Source organism: Erinaceus europaeus, chromosome 19 (assembly GCF_950295315.1).
Source record: "Erinaceus europaeus chromosome 19, mEriEur2.1, whole genome shotgun sequence".
Classification (NCBI taxonomy): domain Eukaryota; kingdom Metazoa; phylum Chordata; class Mammalia; order Eulipotyphla; family Erinaceidae; genus Erinaceus; species Erinaceus europaeus.
Genome location: NC_080180.1, coordinates 44,788,587 through 44,803,726, shown reverse-complemented (window position 1 = coordinate 44,803,726; position 15,140 = coordinate 44,788,587). Strand labels below are relative to the sequence as shown.

Genomic DNA, 15,140 nt, shown 5'->3' with positions numbered 1-15,140 from the left:
CTTTTCCCCTGAGCCTGAAATCTGAAATGCAGGTGGATCCAAGTTATTGTCTGGGGAGATGATGTCATGACTGGAAAAAGACCAAAACAAAAGCTGGATTAGGGAAGAGAGTAGCTCCCAAATATGGGAAAAGTATATTAATATTGTTGACTATAAACCCTATCAATTTCATCTTATCTAGGGTCCATATTCAGATTAGGAGCATATGTCACCTCTGCATCCCTGTAGATACGACCTCACATGCATAGGAACGTTCCACGCTGCCCCAGTATCAGGACCCATCCTCCTCAGGTGTAGCATAGAGTATGTTGTCCAGCCTCCCTTCAGAGGATAGAACAGTCTCTACCATTGTCGATCCAAGTTGAAGGCAAGGTCCTATGGGGGCCCACAGTGGAGTCTATTGTGTTGTTCCTGATAGAGATGACCAGTAACAATGGAGAGAGGAATTCATTTGAGGTCTAGGCCTATCATATCTGTTTGGGAATCTCAGGACTGACTAGGGCCCCAAGTGATGGAGTGGCTTGATAGTGACTAAAGAGTCATCATTAAAGTATGCCAGTCTCTTGCCCTTATTCAGCTTTTGCAGTCTTTGCTTTGATAAGGTTAGCTTTGGAGTGAGTGAGAGAACTGTAGTAGGAAGTAGGTGAGGAGGGTATCCAAGTCTAAGTAGACACTATTTCATTATGAACTTTATACTGACTCACTGCAGACTATTGTGTACTTTTGCTTTCAGGTATATATTTTGCCCTAATTTATGGATACATGTGAACATATGCTCTATCTCATGGGACCTGGTCTATATCTAGGTTTGGGGACATTTCTAGGAAGTGAACCACCTGGAATGGAATTAGAGAATACTATGAAAGAAAAGGTCTCACCCGAGTAATGAGACTGAAGGGTTGACATTCCACACCTAACGTCTCTGGACACAGTCTGAAGTGAAGCATGCTGAGGTGGTACTCCTTGCATTGATTAGGCTGGGATCAGCAGATGCAGTTATCAGTTGGTATGAATTGAGAGAAGCATGCAGGAAAGTGAGCCCCACCCTAGAGGTTCCCAGGACTGGGAGAAATATAGGCTCTATAGAGGAAGCGGGAGGTTCCTGCTGTCTTAGGGTTTAAGAAGGCAATAGATAGTGCTATAATCACTTTATTTGACAATTGGTTTAATTTTGAAATATCCCTTTGTTAGGATTTGCTGTATCATACACAACATCACCGTAATTTATGTCCCTTGACATTATTTGTATATACCTGTGACACCAGTTGCTTCTGTTTTTCCTGGCCTAAGCTTTTAAAAGAGTCAACATATCAAAGACTCAGTCTATGATCTGTGCATTAGAAAGTTTGAGGCATTCGATCAATTTTCCCCTCTCATATTAATTAAATAATGATTTATATGACTACAAATTGATAGGAGTGTACATGAACACCGTTCCCACCACCAAAAGACTGTGTCTCATCCCATCCTCCACCCACCCCACCTCCCAGCCCCATGAAGCCGAACATCCACCCTTACTTTCAACCCAGGGTTTTTTACTTTGGTGCGCTACTCCAAATTCAGTCAAATCTTGCTTTTTTATCTATTTGTTACTGGCTAGAGACAGAAAGGAGAGATACAGGGTGGAAGAGACAGAGAGACACCTGCAGCCCTGCTTCACCACTCATGAAGCTTTCTACCTGCAGTGTGTGGGGGGGGAGGGGTACCAAAGGCTTGAACCTGGGTCCTTATGCATTGTAATGTGAGCACTTAGCCAGATATACTGTCACCTGGCTCCTATAGATATCATATTTGATGAACTATTCTCATACATAATTGTTTGTGTGGAGGGAACCTTAAAGATTTCTCTCTACTGTTCACATACAGCATTAGTGTTCCCAAATTTGAAATCAAAACTTTTTGCCAAATCTTTCTAAAGTTTAATATTGCTAGCACTTTCCTGCTTCCCTCCACAAGACATGCACTAAAGTTTGAAGAATCAAACAAGCAGAAAATCACTTCGCTGCCAGAGTCAAAATTGCTCTCTGCTTCTGAAAACTTTTGAGGGAAACTCCTTGTAAATTTGAACAGCACTGTAGATAAAATTTTCTATTTCAGCTCTTTCTGAGAATTTTATCATGTATGCTTTGCTTCCTCTATCCCTTTTATTTACTTGTTTTTTATTTTAAGTTTTTGCTTTGTTTCTATTTTTATTTGGGTACTGAACAGTTCTGTCCTATGGTGGTACAGGGAAGTGAACATGTGACTCAGAGTCTCAAGCATGAAAGTCTTTCACATAACCATTATGCTATCTCCCCACCCTCGCCATTTCTACTTTATGATTCCCATGCAAGCCAGGATATACAGAAACTTTGTGGGACATGCAAGGAGAGAAGGTAGGGGGGCTTAGCAAGAGATATGGGAAATGAGTGCTTTCCCTTTTCAGCCCATGGAAGGAGAAAGACCAAGAAAGACCTATCTGCACTCACTCTCCAATCCAAGTCTCCAGACCAGTCCAAATATACTACTGATACTCAAGTTTGGGCCTCTGAAAGTTAAACACTGAGACTCTGAATCCTTTATTTTCATCAGACTTCTGTGCTCCAAGGTGATGAAAACAGAAAATGCTACTGCTGGGGTAAGGGCAGAGAATGGAGAAATTAAAGAGAAGAAAAACTTTTAATATCCTTGAGTATATTCCTGTCAATCTTGTCACTTACTAGTCTACAGTATTTATTTCTGGGTGCCATGGTAATAATAGCTTTTTTTAATAGGATTATAAGAATCTTTGGATTATAGTCAAGGACTCCTTTAATTTTTAATAAGACCTATATGAAAATTCTGAAATATTATATATTCCTTCATTTTCTAAATACATTGTTTTATGCTGCTGTCAGAATAATAGCAATGTCAGGCAGTTTGACATTGAACTTAGCTATTCACATTTTTATAATACTCCATTAAAGTTGGTGGTTTGTCATTTTTGTATTGTTGTACTCTTTACAGGGGGAGGGTTAATGGATTATCATACAGTTGCTGACACATTCCAGTTTCTCATCTCCATGACCTAAGTTGGAGGTGAGGGTGGTTTGTCATTTTTAAGGCTGAAAACACAGGATGAAAGGTGACATAGGTCACAGATAGATGTACCAATACACAACTAAGCACTTTATGTTTTTTAAAAAATGATAGGTTTTCTATTTATTATTATCAAAATAGTCTTGGACATAATGTAAGTATCTGAACTCTTGGCTTTTCTATAAATATAGACCTCATATTTTAACCTCAGATATGTCTGTATTTATCCAGCAATGCTTAAATAATGTTTGGACTCACTCCTTAAAGACTTTTATCTCAGAATACTTCCAATTCTTAAAAGATAGAACATAAGGGAGTCTGGCAGTAGCGTAGCAGTTAAGCGCACACGGAGCAAAGTGCAAGGACCAGCAGAAGGATCCTGGTTCGAGCCCCCGGCTCCCCACCTGCAGGGGAGTCGCTTCACAGGTGGTGAAGCAGGTCTGTCTTCCCCTCCTCTCTCCATTTCTCTCTGTCTTATCCAACAATGATGACATCAATAACAATAGCAACAATAAAAACAACAAGGCCAACAAAAGGGAAAATAAATAAAATAATTTTTTTTAAAAAAAAAAGAACATAAAAGTCAGTTCCTTATGGGTCTCAGCTTCCTTTTTAAAAATGCCCAGGATAATGTTAACAGCCCTTAATTTCTTCCAAGAGTTGCATCCAAAGGAGCTAAGAACACAGAAATAGGTATGGGTGTTCTGTTTGGAAAATTGCTATTATCATGTAGGTTCAAGGAGAGCTCACAGAGCTACTTTAATAAATAGCTTTGCAAAAAAAAAAATAGCTTTGCTTGGTCAATCTGTGTTTTAGGGTTGATTTCACTAACTCAGTCATCTCTACTATTTTTTTAAATATTTTTTTAAATTTATTTTATTTATTTATTCCCTTTTGTTGCCCTTGTTGTTTTTTTATTGTTGTAGTTATTATTGTTGTTGTCGTTGTTGGATAGGACAGAGAGAAATGGAGAGAGGAGGGGAAGACAGAGAGGAGGAGAGAAAGATAGACACCTGCAGACCTGCTTCACCGCCTGTGAAGCGACTCCCCTGCAGGTGGGGAGCCGGGGTTCGAACCGGGATCCTTATGCTGGTCCTTGTGCTTTGTGACACCTGCGCTTAACCCGCTGCACTACAGCCCCACTCCCATCTCTACTCTTGGGAATCATTACCTCCTGCGAAACAAGAAGCTCTATTGTAACACAACAAATGAGAAGTTTTTTTTTCCAATTTGTATGAATCTAAACTTTAAACAGTAGACAAGATCAGCCATGGACTTGATAAATTAAGCATCTTTTTCGTTCATCAATAAATAAGCACAGGGGCCAGGCAGTGGTGCACCTAGCTAAGTGTTCACACTACAACGCACAAGTATGCAGGTTCAAGCCCTCGGTCCCCACCTGCAGGGGGAAAGCTTCACAAGTGGTGAAACAGGGCTGCAGCTGTCACTCTGTCTCTATCTCTCTATCTCCCTCTCCCCTCTCAATTTCTATCTCTACCCAATAATTAATAAAGAAAAATATTTTTAAGAATATATAAGCACATATATTCTTTTTTTTTCTAATCTTTATTTATCTGATAGAAACAGCCAGAAATTGAGAGGAAGGGGGAGATAGAGAGGGGAGACAGCGAGACACCTGCAGCACTGCTTCACTCCTTGTGAAGCTTTCCCCCTGCAGGTGGGGACCAGGGGCTTGAAACCAGGTCCTGGTGCACTATAACGTGCACTCAACCAGGTGTGCCACCAGCCGGCCCCAAGCACATATATTCTGTAGACCAACAAGATTTATTCTTTCACTTAACTAAAGGCAAGTCCAGTATACAACAATGGAAATAAGAAATGTGAAATGAGCAAATGTATACATAAATGGTATCTTAATGTTTTGCAACAAGGGGAGTTCAAATGAGGCTTAGCTGCCTGAGCCCTGCCTGATGCTAATCTCTGGTTTTTATTGTACCTGGATTGACTTGACATTTGTTTTTGATGCTCCAGATGAACTCTTTGTAAAGTAATTAATTAATATCTGAATCCATTTCCTCTTGACACCTAGGTTAGGAATATTTAGAACAGATGTAGAAGTGGTGGCTAGGACTGAAATTCGAATTCTGACTTGAGAGTTAGATCGGCTGCTGAAAGGAGGCAGGGTGGGGCCGGGACACAACTGAAAAGTCCACTTCTCTAGTCTGACCTGACCTTCTAAATTAATGAATCTTTGCTGAGTGAGGCAGCCTGTTTTCCCACTGGGCCCTGAAGATTCATTAAAAATAGGAAATCAATTAGATTGTAAAAGACAGGACAGCAGAAATTCTTTATCAAAACTGTATAATAAGAATTTAATGAAAGAAAAAGTATCAAGGTTTTTGAGATTCTAAGGATAAAAGATACTGCAAATAATATTAATACAACCCGAGTTATCTGTCAAACCCTGTAGTTAGTTCTGCATAATTCTGGAGAGTCTCCAGAATTCCCAGAACTATGACATTTGACAATAAAAAACAATCCAGCCATTTCATTTTACAGAAGAAGAAACTTCTTTCCACAGAAATTGAATGACTTATAGTAATTAGCACACAATTTGGCAGTTAGGGGTATGAATTTGCTCTGCCATTTCTTACCGGTGTGACATTGGCAGGTATATATATCCTTTCTGAGACCCAAGGTGCTTAGATGAAGAAAGTGCATAGAATTGTGAGTAATTTATAGTTGTTGATAGAACGGATGTAAAATGTTTAATAAAATGCCTGCCATATTAGATACTGCCTTCCCCCCTCTTCCTCTATCTAAAAATAATAATTACGAATATGCTTATAAACCATGGTTACCTCAAAAACAAATTTAAAATTATTAAATAAAAATATTATGGATACAGAATTTTAAAATATAGAAACATGCCCACAAAAAGCTGTTTTCTTTTAAAATGCTAATATTCAGGGACTAGGAGCTGGTGCTTACGATTAAGTACACAGAGCTTATGATGTTGTTCCTGATGGAGATGACCAGTAATGATGACGTAATGATCTGTTAGAGGTCTATGCCCATCATGTCTGTGTGGGAATCCCAGAATTCCCTGACCAGGACCCCAGATGATGGGGTAGCCTGGTAGTGACCAAGAGAGCCATCATTAAAGTATGCTGATCTCTTGTCCTTAATCCAGCTTTTGTAGCCCTTACTTTATCTGACAAGATTGGCATTAGAGTGATTGAGGGAAGTGAAATAGGAAGTAGGTGAGGAGGGTATCTAGATCTAAGTAGAAACTATTTGACTGAGTACTTTATGGTGTCTGTTTTAGGTCTTTCTACTTGCTTGCTGCACTTACTGAGTCACTGCAAACTACTGTGCGCTTTTACAGTCTTGTCTTTCTGCGTTCAACTTTGCTTATCTTCCGAAGCATGCTGGAATTTAACTAGTTATACGCTGGGAAGCAAGAAGCATGGTGATGAGAAGATCTGAGATAGCTGCTAAGTTCTTTGCCTCAAGTCAAGTAATTAACACGTCTTCAGCAAGCTACAGCTAACACATGGGGAAGATAATAAAGAGGTTTTAAAAACTTGTAGGAAATAAATACTAAAGGAAAAGGAGTATTGTAAATAAAATTCTAAATCTAGGGGGTCCGGCGGTGGCGCAGTGGGTTAAGCGCATGTGGCGCAAAGCAGGGACCGGTGTAAGGATCCCGGTTCGAGCCCCCGGCTCCCCACCTGCAGGGGAGTCACTTCACAGGCGGTGAAGCAGGTCTGCAGGTGTCTATCTTTCTCTCCCCTTCTCTGTCTTCCCCTCCTCTCTCCATTTCTCTCTGTCCTATCCAACAACGAATTGCGTCAACAAGGGCAATAATAATAACCACAACGAAGCTACAACAAGGGCAACAAAAGGGGGGGAAAAAAGGCCTCCAGGAGTGGTGGATTCATGGTGCAGGCACCAAGCCCAGCAATAACCCTGGAGGAGGAAAAAAAAAGGAAAAAAAAATTCTAAATCTATTTTCTGGCAAACTCTTCACTTTTAGTGAGATTTTTAAAACATTATCTAATTTTATATGTACATGTTGCATTTTTCTTAGATTACCATTGTCTATCACAAATATCACACGCATGGAGAACTTAAGGAACAATAATAAAAAAGAACAAGTAAGCTAGGGGAAGAGTAACATTGTTAAATTATAGGTAATCTGATATAAGCATATTCCTAAACTTTCTGTTTGGAATAGTTTGAGAGTTTATTGAAATTATCCAGAAGTCCAGCAAGCTCAAATAGGGGACAATAATAAGTTCTTTTTTAGAAATGTTGAGTGTGTGGTTCCTGTAGTAAGCTGAATGCCTGTGACAACTTGGAGAATTTGAAAACCCTCTAATAACATTTGTAAAAAAAAAAAAAAAAAAAAGGGGGGGGTGGATTGAGTGGTAGGTAGCGCAGCAGGGTAAGCGCACATGGTGCAAAATACAAGGACCAGCACAAGGATCCCAGTTCTCAAGTCCCCAGCTCCCCACCTGCAGGGAGGTTGCTTCACGAGCAGTGAAGCAGATCTGCAGGTGTCTTTCTCTCCCTCTCTCTATCTTCCCCTCCTCTCTCCATTTCTCTCTGTCCTATCCAACAACAATAAGAACAGCATTAATAATAACCACAACAACATTAAAACAACAAGGGCAACAAAAGGGAAAAAGATAGCCTCCAGGAGCAGGGGATTCGTGGTGCAGGCACCAAACCTCAGCAATAACGCTGGAGGCAAAAAAAAATTTTTTTTCTTAAATTAAAACAGCATGAATGTGAAAAAGGCAGGTTCACCAACTGAGTAAAGTTGCACATTTGAATTATATATCTTTATTGCAGAAATAATTTACAAGAGCAGTGCTGGCGTTAATTCTAACTTATAGAAGTAGGTTAGACATCATTTCTAGCTATATTTATATGCATTATTAAACAATTCTTACTGCGTTCTGAAAGAAAAATCTTTAACTCTGGAGTGGATCACAATCAGAGACCACCTATCAGATGAAAGTTTGTACCATCTACAAGGATCTCCAAAGAAGCTCCACCTACCCACATTCCTATTGATTAACCTACTCTACAGCATGAAATTTTTAGCTTAATTAAAAATTTATAATTAGATTAGTGAATTTTTTTGTCTCGTAGATATAAAAGTAATAAACAGTTCATGAAAACTTTGTGAGAACACATTATTTTCTGTTTTTCCCCTAATTGAGGACTTTTACTATTTTCTGTTGTCTTTTTACAGATCATATAGACATTAGGTGCTAACACATAAAAATTAAAACAAGCACCATATAGAGCTGGAGAAACAGCATAATGGTTCTGCAAAAGACTTTCAAGCCTAAGGCATTGATGTTCCAGGTTCAATCCCCAGCACCATCATAAGCTAGAGCTGATTAGTGGTCTGGTCGGGCTCTCTCTCTCTCTCTCTCTCTCTTTTTCTCTCTCATCTTTATTTATTGGATAGAGACAGTCAAAAATCGAGAAGAGGGAGTCGGGTGGTAGCACAGTGGGTTAAGTGCACGGGGTGCAAAGCCCAAGGAGTGGTGTAAGGATCCTGGTTCGAGCCCCCGGCTCCCCACCTACAGAGGGGTCCCTTCACAGGTGGTGAAGCAGGTCTGTAGGTATCTCTTTCTCTCTCCCTCTCTGTCTTCCCCTCCTCTCTCCATTTCTCTCTGTCCTATCCAACAATGACGACCTCAATAACAACAATAGTAACAGCAATAAAACAAGGGCAACAAAAAGGGAATAAATAAATACTTTTTTAAAAAAATCGAGAAGAAAGGGGAAGATAGAAAGAGAGACACTGGCAACACTGCTTCACCACTCATAAAGCTTTCCCTCTTCAGGTGGGCATCAGAGGCTTGAACCTGAATCTTGGTGCGTTATAACATGTGTGCTCAACCGGGGGTGCCACCCCTGCCCCCCATATCTTTCTCATTAATATAATTCAATACTTTTAAATAAAATGAGCACTAAATAAAATTGTACTCCTAAAATAACTAGTTTTATAAGACATTTCTTCAATAAAAAGTAATAGGTTTAAATTAACTTTTAAGTTAAATAAAAATTATACAGGCCAGCTGGAGAGGTGACATAAAGGGTAGAATACAGAACTTTCATGCATGAGGCTCCAGCTCAGATTCCTCAACTTGCATATGTCAGAGTAGTGTTCTAGTCTCTCTCTCTCTCTCTCTCCTTTTACCTCTTTAAATGATATAGGAGTCTGACATCAAAATCAGAAAAATATGTAGCTCAGTTTCATCCAAGATACCACTTTGCCTTAAAAAATAAGTGATATTAGGAGTCAGGCTGTGGCGCAGTGGGTTGAATGCAGGTGCCGCAAGCACAAGGACCGGCATAAGGATCCCGGTTCGAACCCGGCTCCCCACCTGCAGGGGAGTCGCTTCACAGGCGGTGAAGCAGGTCTGCAGGTGTCTATCTTTCTCTCCTCCTCTCTGTCTTCCCCTCCTCTCTCCATTTCTCTCTGTCCTATCCAACAACGACAACAACAATAATAACTACAACAATAAAACAACAAGGGCAACAAAAGGGAATAAATAAATATTTTTTAAAAAATTAAAAAGAAAAATAATAATAAGTGATATTGTGTTGATCTTATTTTTTTCCATTTTTATTTAACCACAATAATTATCTATCCATCTTGACATATATGCAATGTAAGTTTTAATGTTTGGGGACAATCGTGTGAGTCATAATATGCTCAAAATGATCTGGGGTGTTTCAGTGCATCTAAAACACTGTTTCTTTAAAATGTGATCCAAACTTTGCTGCTAAAGAATTCCCCATAATGATTCTTAGAAACTGAAAAGGAGGAGTCCATCCCAAATTTGTGAGAACCAAAAATTTTCATGTTAACTAGCTCACTTACGCAGAGAGATAACCCAGTGTTAGAGCCCTGGGATTGCAAACAAGCTCTTAGGTGATGTTAATTCCATTAAGTTTGAAATTCTCTCATTAATTTTAAAAAAAGGTATTGCTTTCTCCAAAACACCACAGTATCTCTATTTACTTGAACGTTTACACTGTCTGCTTTTTATTTTAGGAGACAACAATGGATGGCCTTTACAATTTGAAGAATATATGTCCAGTTACTACAAAAAAAGGTCCCAGTTTTCCTTTAATTCAAACACATCCGAATGCTGTAAGTAATCAGAGCGGCTGGGTCTCTATATGTGTTCATAATTAAACATCATACTTTAAAAGTTCGAACCCACATTTATAAAATTGTCGTTGTAGTTTTCTAGTTGTAAATTATATTACATATGCAGCTTTAATTTGAGAATCTATTTTAAAGTTATTGAGGGATCTTGAATGTAAAAATAATTGATCATGAGAGTCGGACAGTAGCGCACTGGGTTAAGCACGCGTGGTGCAAAGCACAAGGACCAGGGTAAGGATCCCGGTTTGAGCCCCAGGATCCCCACCTGCAGGGGAGTCGCTTCACAGGCGGTGAAGCAGGTCTGCAGGTGTCTTTCTCTCCCCCTCTCTGTCTCCCCCTCCTCTCTCCATTTCTCTCTGTCCTGTTCAACAATGACAACATCAATAACTACAACAACAAAACAACAAGGGCAACAAAAGGAAATAAATAAGTAAATAAAATAATAATCGATCATGATATGTCTTATAAACAAAATTAATGTCAATCTGTCGTAGTTGCCATTTTGCATGTCCTTGTTTCACACTCACTGTAAATTCTGATATAAAGGGAGCTATGAAAATTAGAAAAGCTGTTTAAATTTTATGTTTGTAAGTGGAAATATTTCTGTAGTCCAAACTATACTTTAAATGTCTGAAAGGTTTATACCAAAAATTTATAATAACATTGGAAAAAATTGTGACTAGTAGAACATTGAGAAGTAACTAATATTTCTGATCTGGGAGAGATAGGTAATATTTTTTAAATATGTTAGTCTATCTAATAAATTACACAGATGTAAATGTATGCCTTGGAGTTATAATGTTGATCCCTAGTCTTCAAAGTCTTGGTTAAAAAGTAGAGATTAGGGAGTCGGGCGGTAGCGCGGTGGGTTAAGTGCACATAGCGCAAAGGGCAAGGACCCGTGTGAGGATCCGGGTTCGAGCCCCCGCCACCCACCCCCCACCTGCAGGGGTCGCTTCGCAAGCGGTGAAGCTGGTCTGCAGGTGTCTATCTTTCTCACCTCCTGTCTTACCGAACTCTCTCGATTCTCCCTGTCCTATACAATAACAGCAGCAATGACAACAAGGGCAACAAAATGGGGAGAAAATGGCCTCCAGGAGCAGTGGATTCGTAATGCGATAACACTGAAGGCCAAAAAAAAGCAGAGGTTGAGGAAACCTATATTATTTCCCTTATGTTCTGTCAGAATTTAAGGTTTTTTTATTGTTATCTCTTCTTTTTAATTTATTTTAAATTATCTTTATTTTAATAGAGCTAGCCAGAAATTGAGAGGGAGGAGGAGGCAGAGATGGAGAGAGACAAGAGAGATGCCTGCCGCACTGCTTCACCACTTGTGAAGCTTTCCCCCTGCAGGGAGGGATCAGGACCCTGAACCTGGTTGAGTGCATTGTAACATGTGCGCTCAGTCAGGGGTGCCACCACCTGGCACCGTTATTTGTCTTCTTCACTACTCGACTATCATTCATAACTTTTAAAACCCCTAACAATCCTCAGGGAATATGTATATTCCCTCCTTGAATTGTCACAATTACTCAGCAATGTATCTTAACCTCATGCCTCTCTCCTAGAATATGGAGATCAAATTACTTGATCATTTAATAGCTTTGGGGGCAGCAGGGGGAGGTTAATAGGTTTAATTAATAGTATAATGCAAAAAAATCAGTGGGTTAAGTTATACTATCTACAAAACATAGTTCTTATATTTTCTTATTTTTTTAATTTTTTTTATTTGCCTCGAGGGTAATTGCTAGGGCCTGCTCCTATCCACTGCTCCTGAAGGCCATTTTTGTCATTTTGTTCCCCTTGTTACCGTTATTACTGCTGTTGTCATTGCTGTTGTTGTTGGATAGGACAGAGAGAAATCGAGAGAGGAGGGGACACAGAGTCGAAAGAGAAAGACACCTGCAGACCTCCTTCACCACCCATGAAGCGACCCCTCTTGCAGGTGGGGAGTTGGGAACCCGAACCCGGATCCTTATGCCAGTCCTTGCACTTCACACCAGTCCTTGCGCTTAACACGCTGCACTACCGCCCGACCTGCGTTCTTATCTTCTTTTCGCATATGCTTTTCAGTTTATATCTCACCTAAACTCAAAAAAAAAAAAGTCAGTTTGCAATAAAAAATATGGTTGTAAACAGATTTGAATTATTAAGATGACAAAAATACTAAAATTCAGTTAATAAATGGAAAAGGGAGTGGAGAAGAAAAATTATATACAGAGGGGGAGGGGTTGGTATACGGAGGTCTGGTGGTGGGAATTGTGCAAAGCTGTACCCCTCTTATCCTATGGTTTTGCCAATGTTTCTTTTTTATAAATAAAAATTTTTAAAACAAAGAAAAATTATATACAGAAATGCTCCCTAAGAAGAGTTCAGCAGCTGCATCCAAAGCTTAGTTCGAATTTGTAGTCATGAGCTCAAAGAGGAAAAACAATAATGAGTTACATAACTTCCATCATCTTTTCTTTGTAAAGCAAAAACAAATTGGGGCAAACATATCAAATCAAGAAGAGAAACAAATTTCTGCCTGAACCTTGACTTTAGGAGAATTTTGTCACAAATAGAATTGAATGAAAGAAAGGAGTTACACAAAAGACAATATATATTAAAAAAAAAAAACTTCAGAAGTATTTTTCTTTTTAGCAGCACTTAGTAAAACTCAAACACATAACTTTTTTTATTCTGCTGTCTCTTCATCTTCATTGCTCCCAGTAGACTTTTTTTAAACTGAAAGAAACAGAGGCAGAGGGACAGATGGAGAGAGAGAGAGAGAGAGACTGACTACAGTTTCAAAGCTTCCCACAGTTCAGTAGAATCCGGGTTCAAACTTGGTCTGTGTATGTGGCAAAGCAACGATCTTTCCAGATATACTGTCTTAACCAACCAGCATACAGTTTTTAGAGTTTTCTAGACACACTTCTAAGAGGGCTAATGACAACTAAATATCATTTTCAAGTTAGAAAAGCAATATAGAATGCAGTAAAAAAAAAAAAAAAAAGCATATAAAATTGGGGAGTGTTAGTAAAAAAAAATTGCCATAATGGCACTTTATTTAAATCAGGTTGCTGTAAGGATTTATTGGAAATTAAACTGAGAATGAATTTTTGTTTGTACAAAGGCATGTGAGTAATTCAGAATAATAAATCACCCCTTGAGAAATTATAATAAAAAACATCATATTTGTCAGTGTCCACTATATTCATAAAGTTTAAGTACAGAGAATGGGAAACTGTAAAGATTTGAAAAGAATGCTTTACTTGAAAAATTCCCCACTCAGAGGCTACCAGTAGGTACTTGCTCACATGTATTTGTTTTTAAAATTCTCTGAAGACATTTTGGTTTTTTGTTTGTTTTTATTATTTTTGAATTTGATAAGACAGAGAAATTGAAACAGGATGGGGAAATAAAAAGTGATAGGAGTGAGAGAGATATCTGCAGCACTGCTTTGATATTTGTGAAGCTTCCCTACTGCAGGTGGGGACCAGGCCCTTACTCCACCAAGTGCATCACAGTACATCCTGACACTTTTTTTTTTTTTTTAACCAAAGCACTGCTCAGCTCTGGCTGATGGTGGTGCAGGTGATTGAACCTAGGACTTTGGAGCCACAGGAATGAAAAATGTACTAAGTAGCCTCTGGACAGTCTCCTCAGCCATACTCTTTTTTTTTTTATTAGAAGCATATTTTATTTAACAATTTGCTTGCATTACTACAGTCAATTGGTAATAATAGTTAACTTTCTGTTTGCAAGTTTATAACCTGACCATAAAATTTCACATTGGGAAGATAGTTTGGCATAGCAACTTTTGACATAAAATGTCATCCTTTTTATGACAAAACGTTTATCATATTTTCAATTAATATTTTATCATGTTCAATTACCTATCCATAAACCCTTCAAATATAGTCTCAAGTGTATTTAAGCAGTGTAATTTGCATATTTTGTCCTTAACAATTCAGATGTTATTTTTTTATAATGCTTTATTATGGATAACACTGTAATTAAAAACATGAGGATTATCTTTGTTAACTCGCTGAAATGAATGCTAATTTCACTACCCTCCATTTTCACCCTCTCTCAGAACCTTCCTTCCTCAGAATCTTCCTTCCCTTTCCCATAACACACACACACAATCACCTAAAATATTGTTTTAACAGAGTTCGTTTTCTTATATTCATAGTCAAATATTTACTTGCAGCTATAAGACTTCTTAAAAGTTTGGAGAGGTTTAAACCACTGGTGCCCACCTACAGGGGGAAAACTTCACGAGTGGTGAAGCAGGTCTGCAGGGGTCTCTCTGTCTCTCTCCCTCTCCTCTTAATTTCTCTCTGTCTCTATCAAATAATAAATAAATATTTTTTAAAGTTTTTGGCAAATACAAGTTTCCTCCCTCTCCCCCCCAAAAAAGAAAGAAAAAGAAACACACACATACATTCTAGATCAATTTCTGGTGACCCTGTAAAAAATGTCTGCAGAGATACTTGGGAGGAGAGAGAGAATACCTGTCACCCATTCTGAGCAAAGGGACGATTTACTATTTCAAAGGCTGTAGCCAACTCTGCTATTTTAGCTGTTATCCACCAGCTTGGTCACAAGAATCTCTTAGTTTGCCATTAAGGCACATTTCTACTATCTGTTTTCTTAGATCAAAAATTGGAAACCTATTAGCCAAAAATTCTCATAGAAACTTTTGTGTAGCCTACATTACTTTAAATATATATTTTTAATATTTATTTATTCCCTTTTATTATCCTTGTTTTATTGTTATAGTTATTATTGATGCCATTATTGTTGGATAGGATGGAGAGAGGAGGGGAAGGCAGAGAGGAGGAGAGAAAGATAGATACCTGCAGACCAGCTTCACCAGGCTCCAACCGGGATTCTTATACCAGTCCTTGCGCTTTACGCCACCTGCGCT

The 15,140-nt window shown here is 38.7% G+C and overlaps 1 protein-coding gene across 1 annotated transcript in view; it reads left to right on the top strand.

The window, feature by feature from the left end:
* Window positions 1–15,140, top strand: part of RXFP1 (relaxin family peptide receptor 1) — a 120,734-nt gene that overhangs the window by 55,675 nt on the left and 49,919 nt on the right. Inside the window, exon 3 of the mRNA XM_060178896.1 lies at window positions 10,106–10,204. Within this exon, the coding sequence (XP_060034879.1) occupies window positions 10,106–10,204 (99 nt within the window). The remainder of the gene's footprint in view (window positions 1–10,105; window positions 10,205–15,140) is intronic.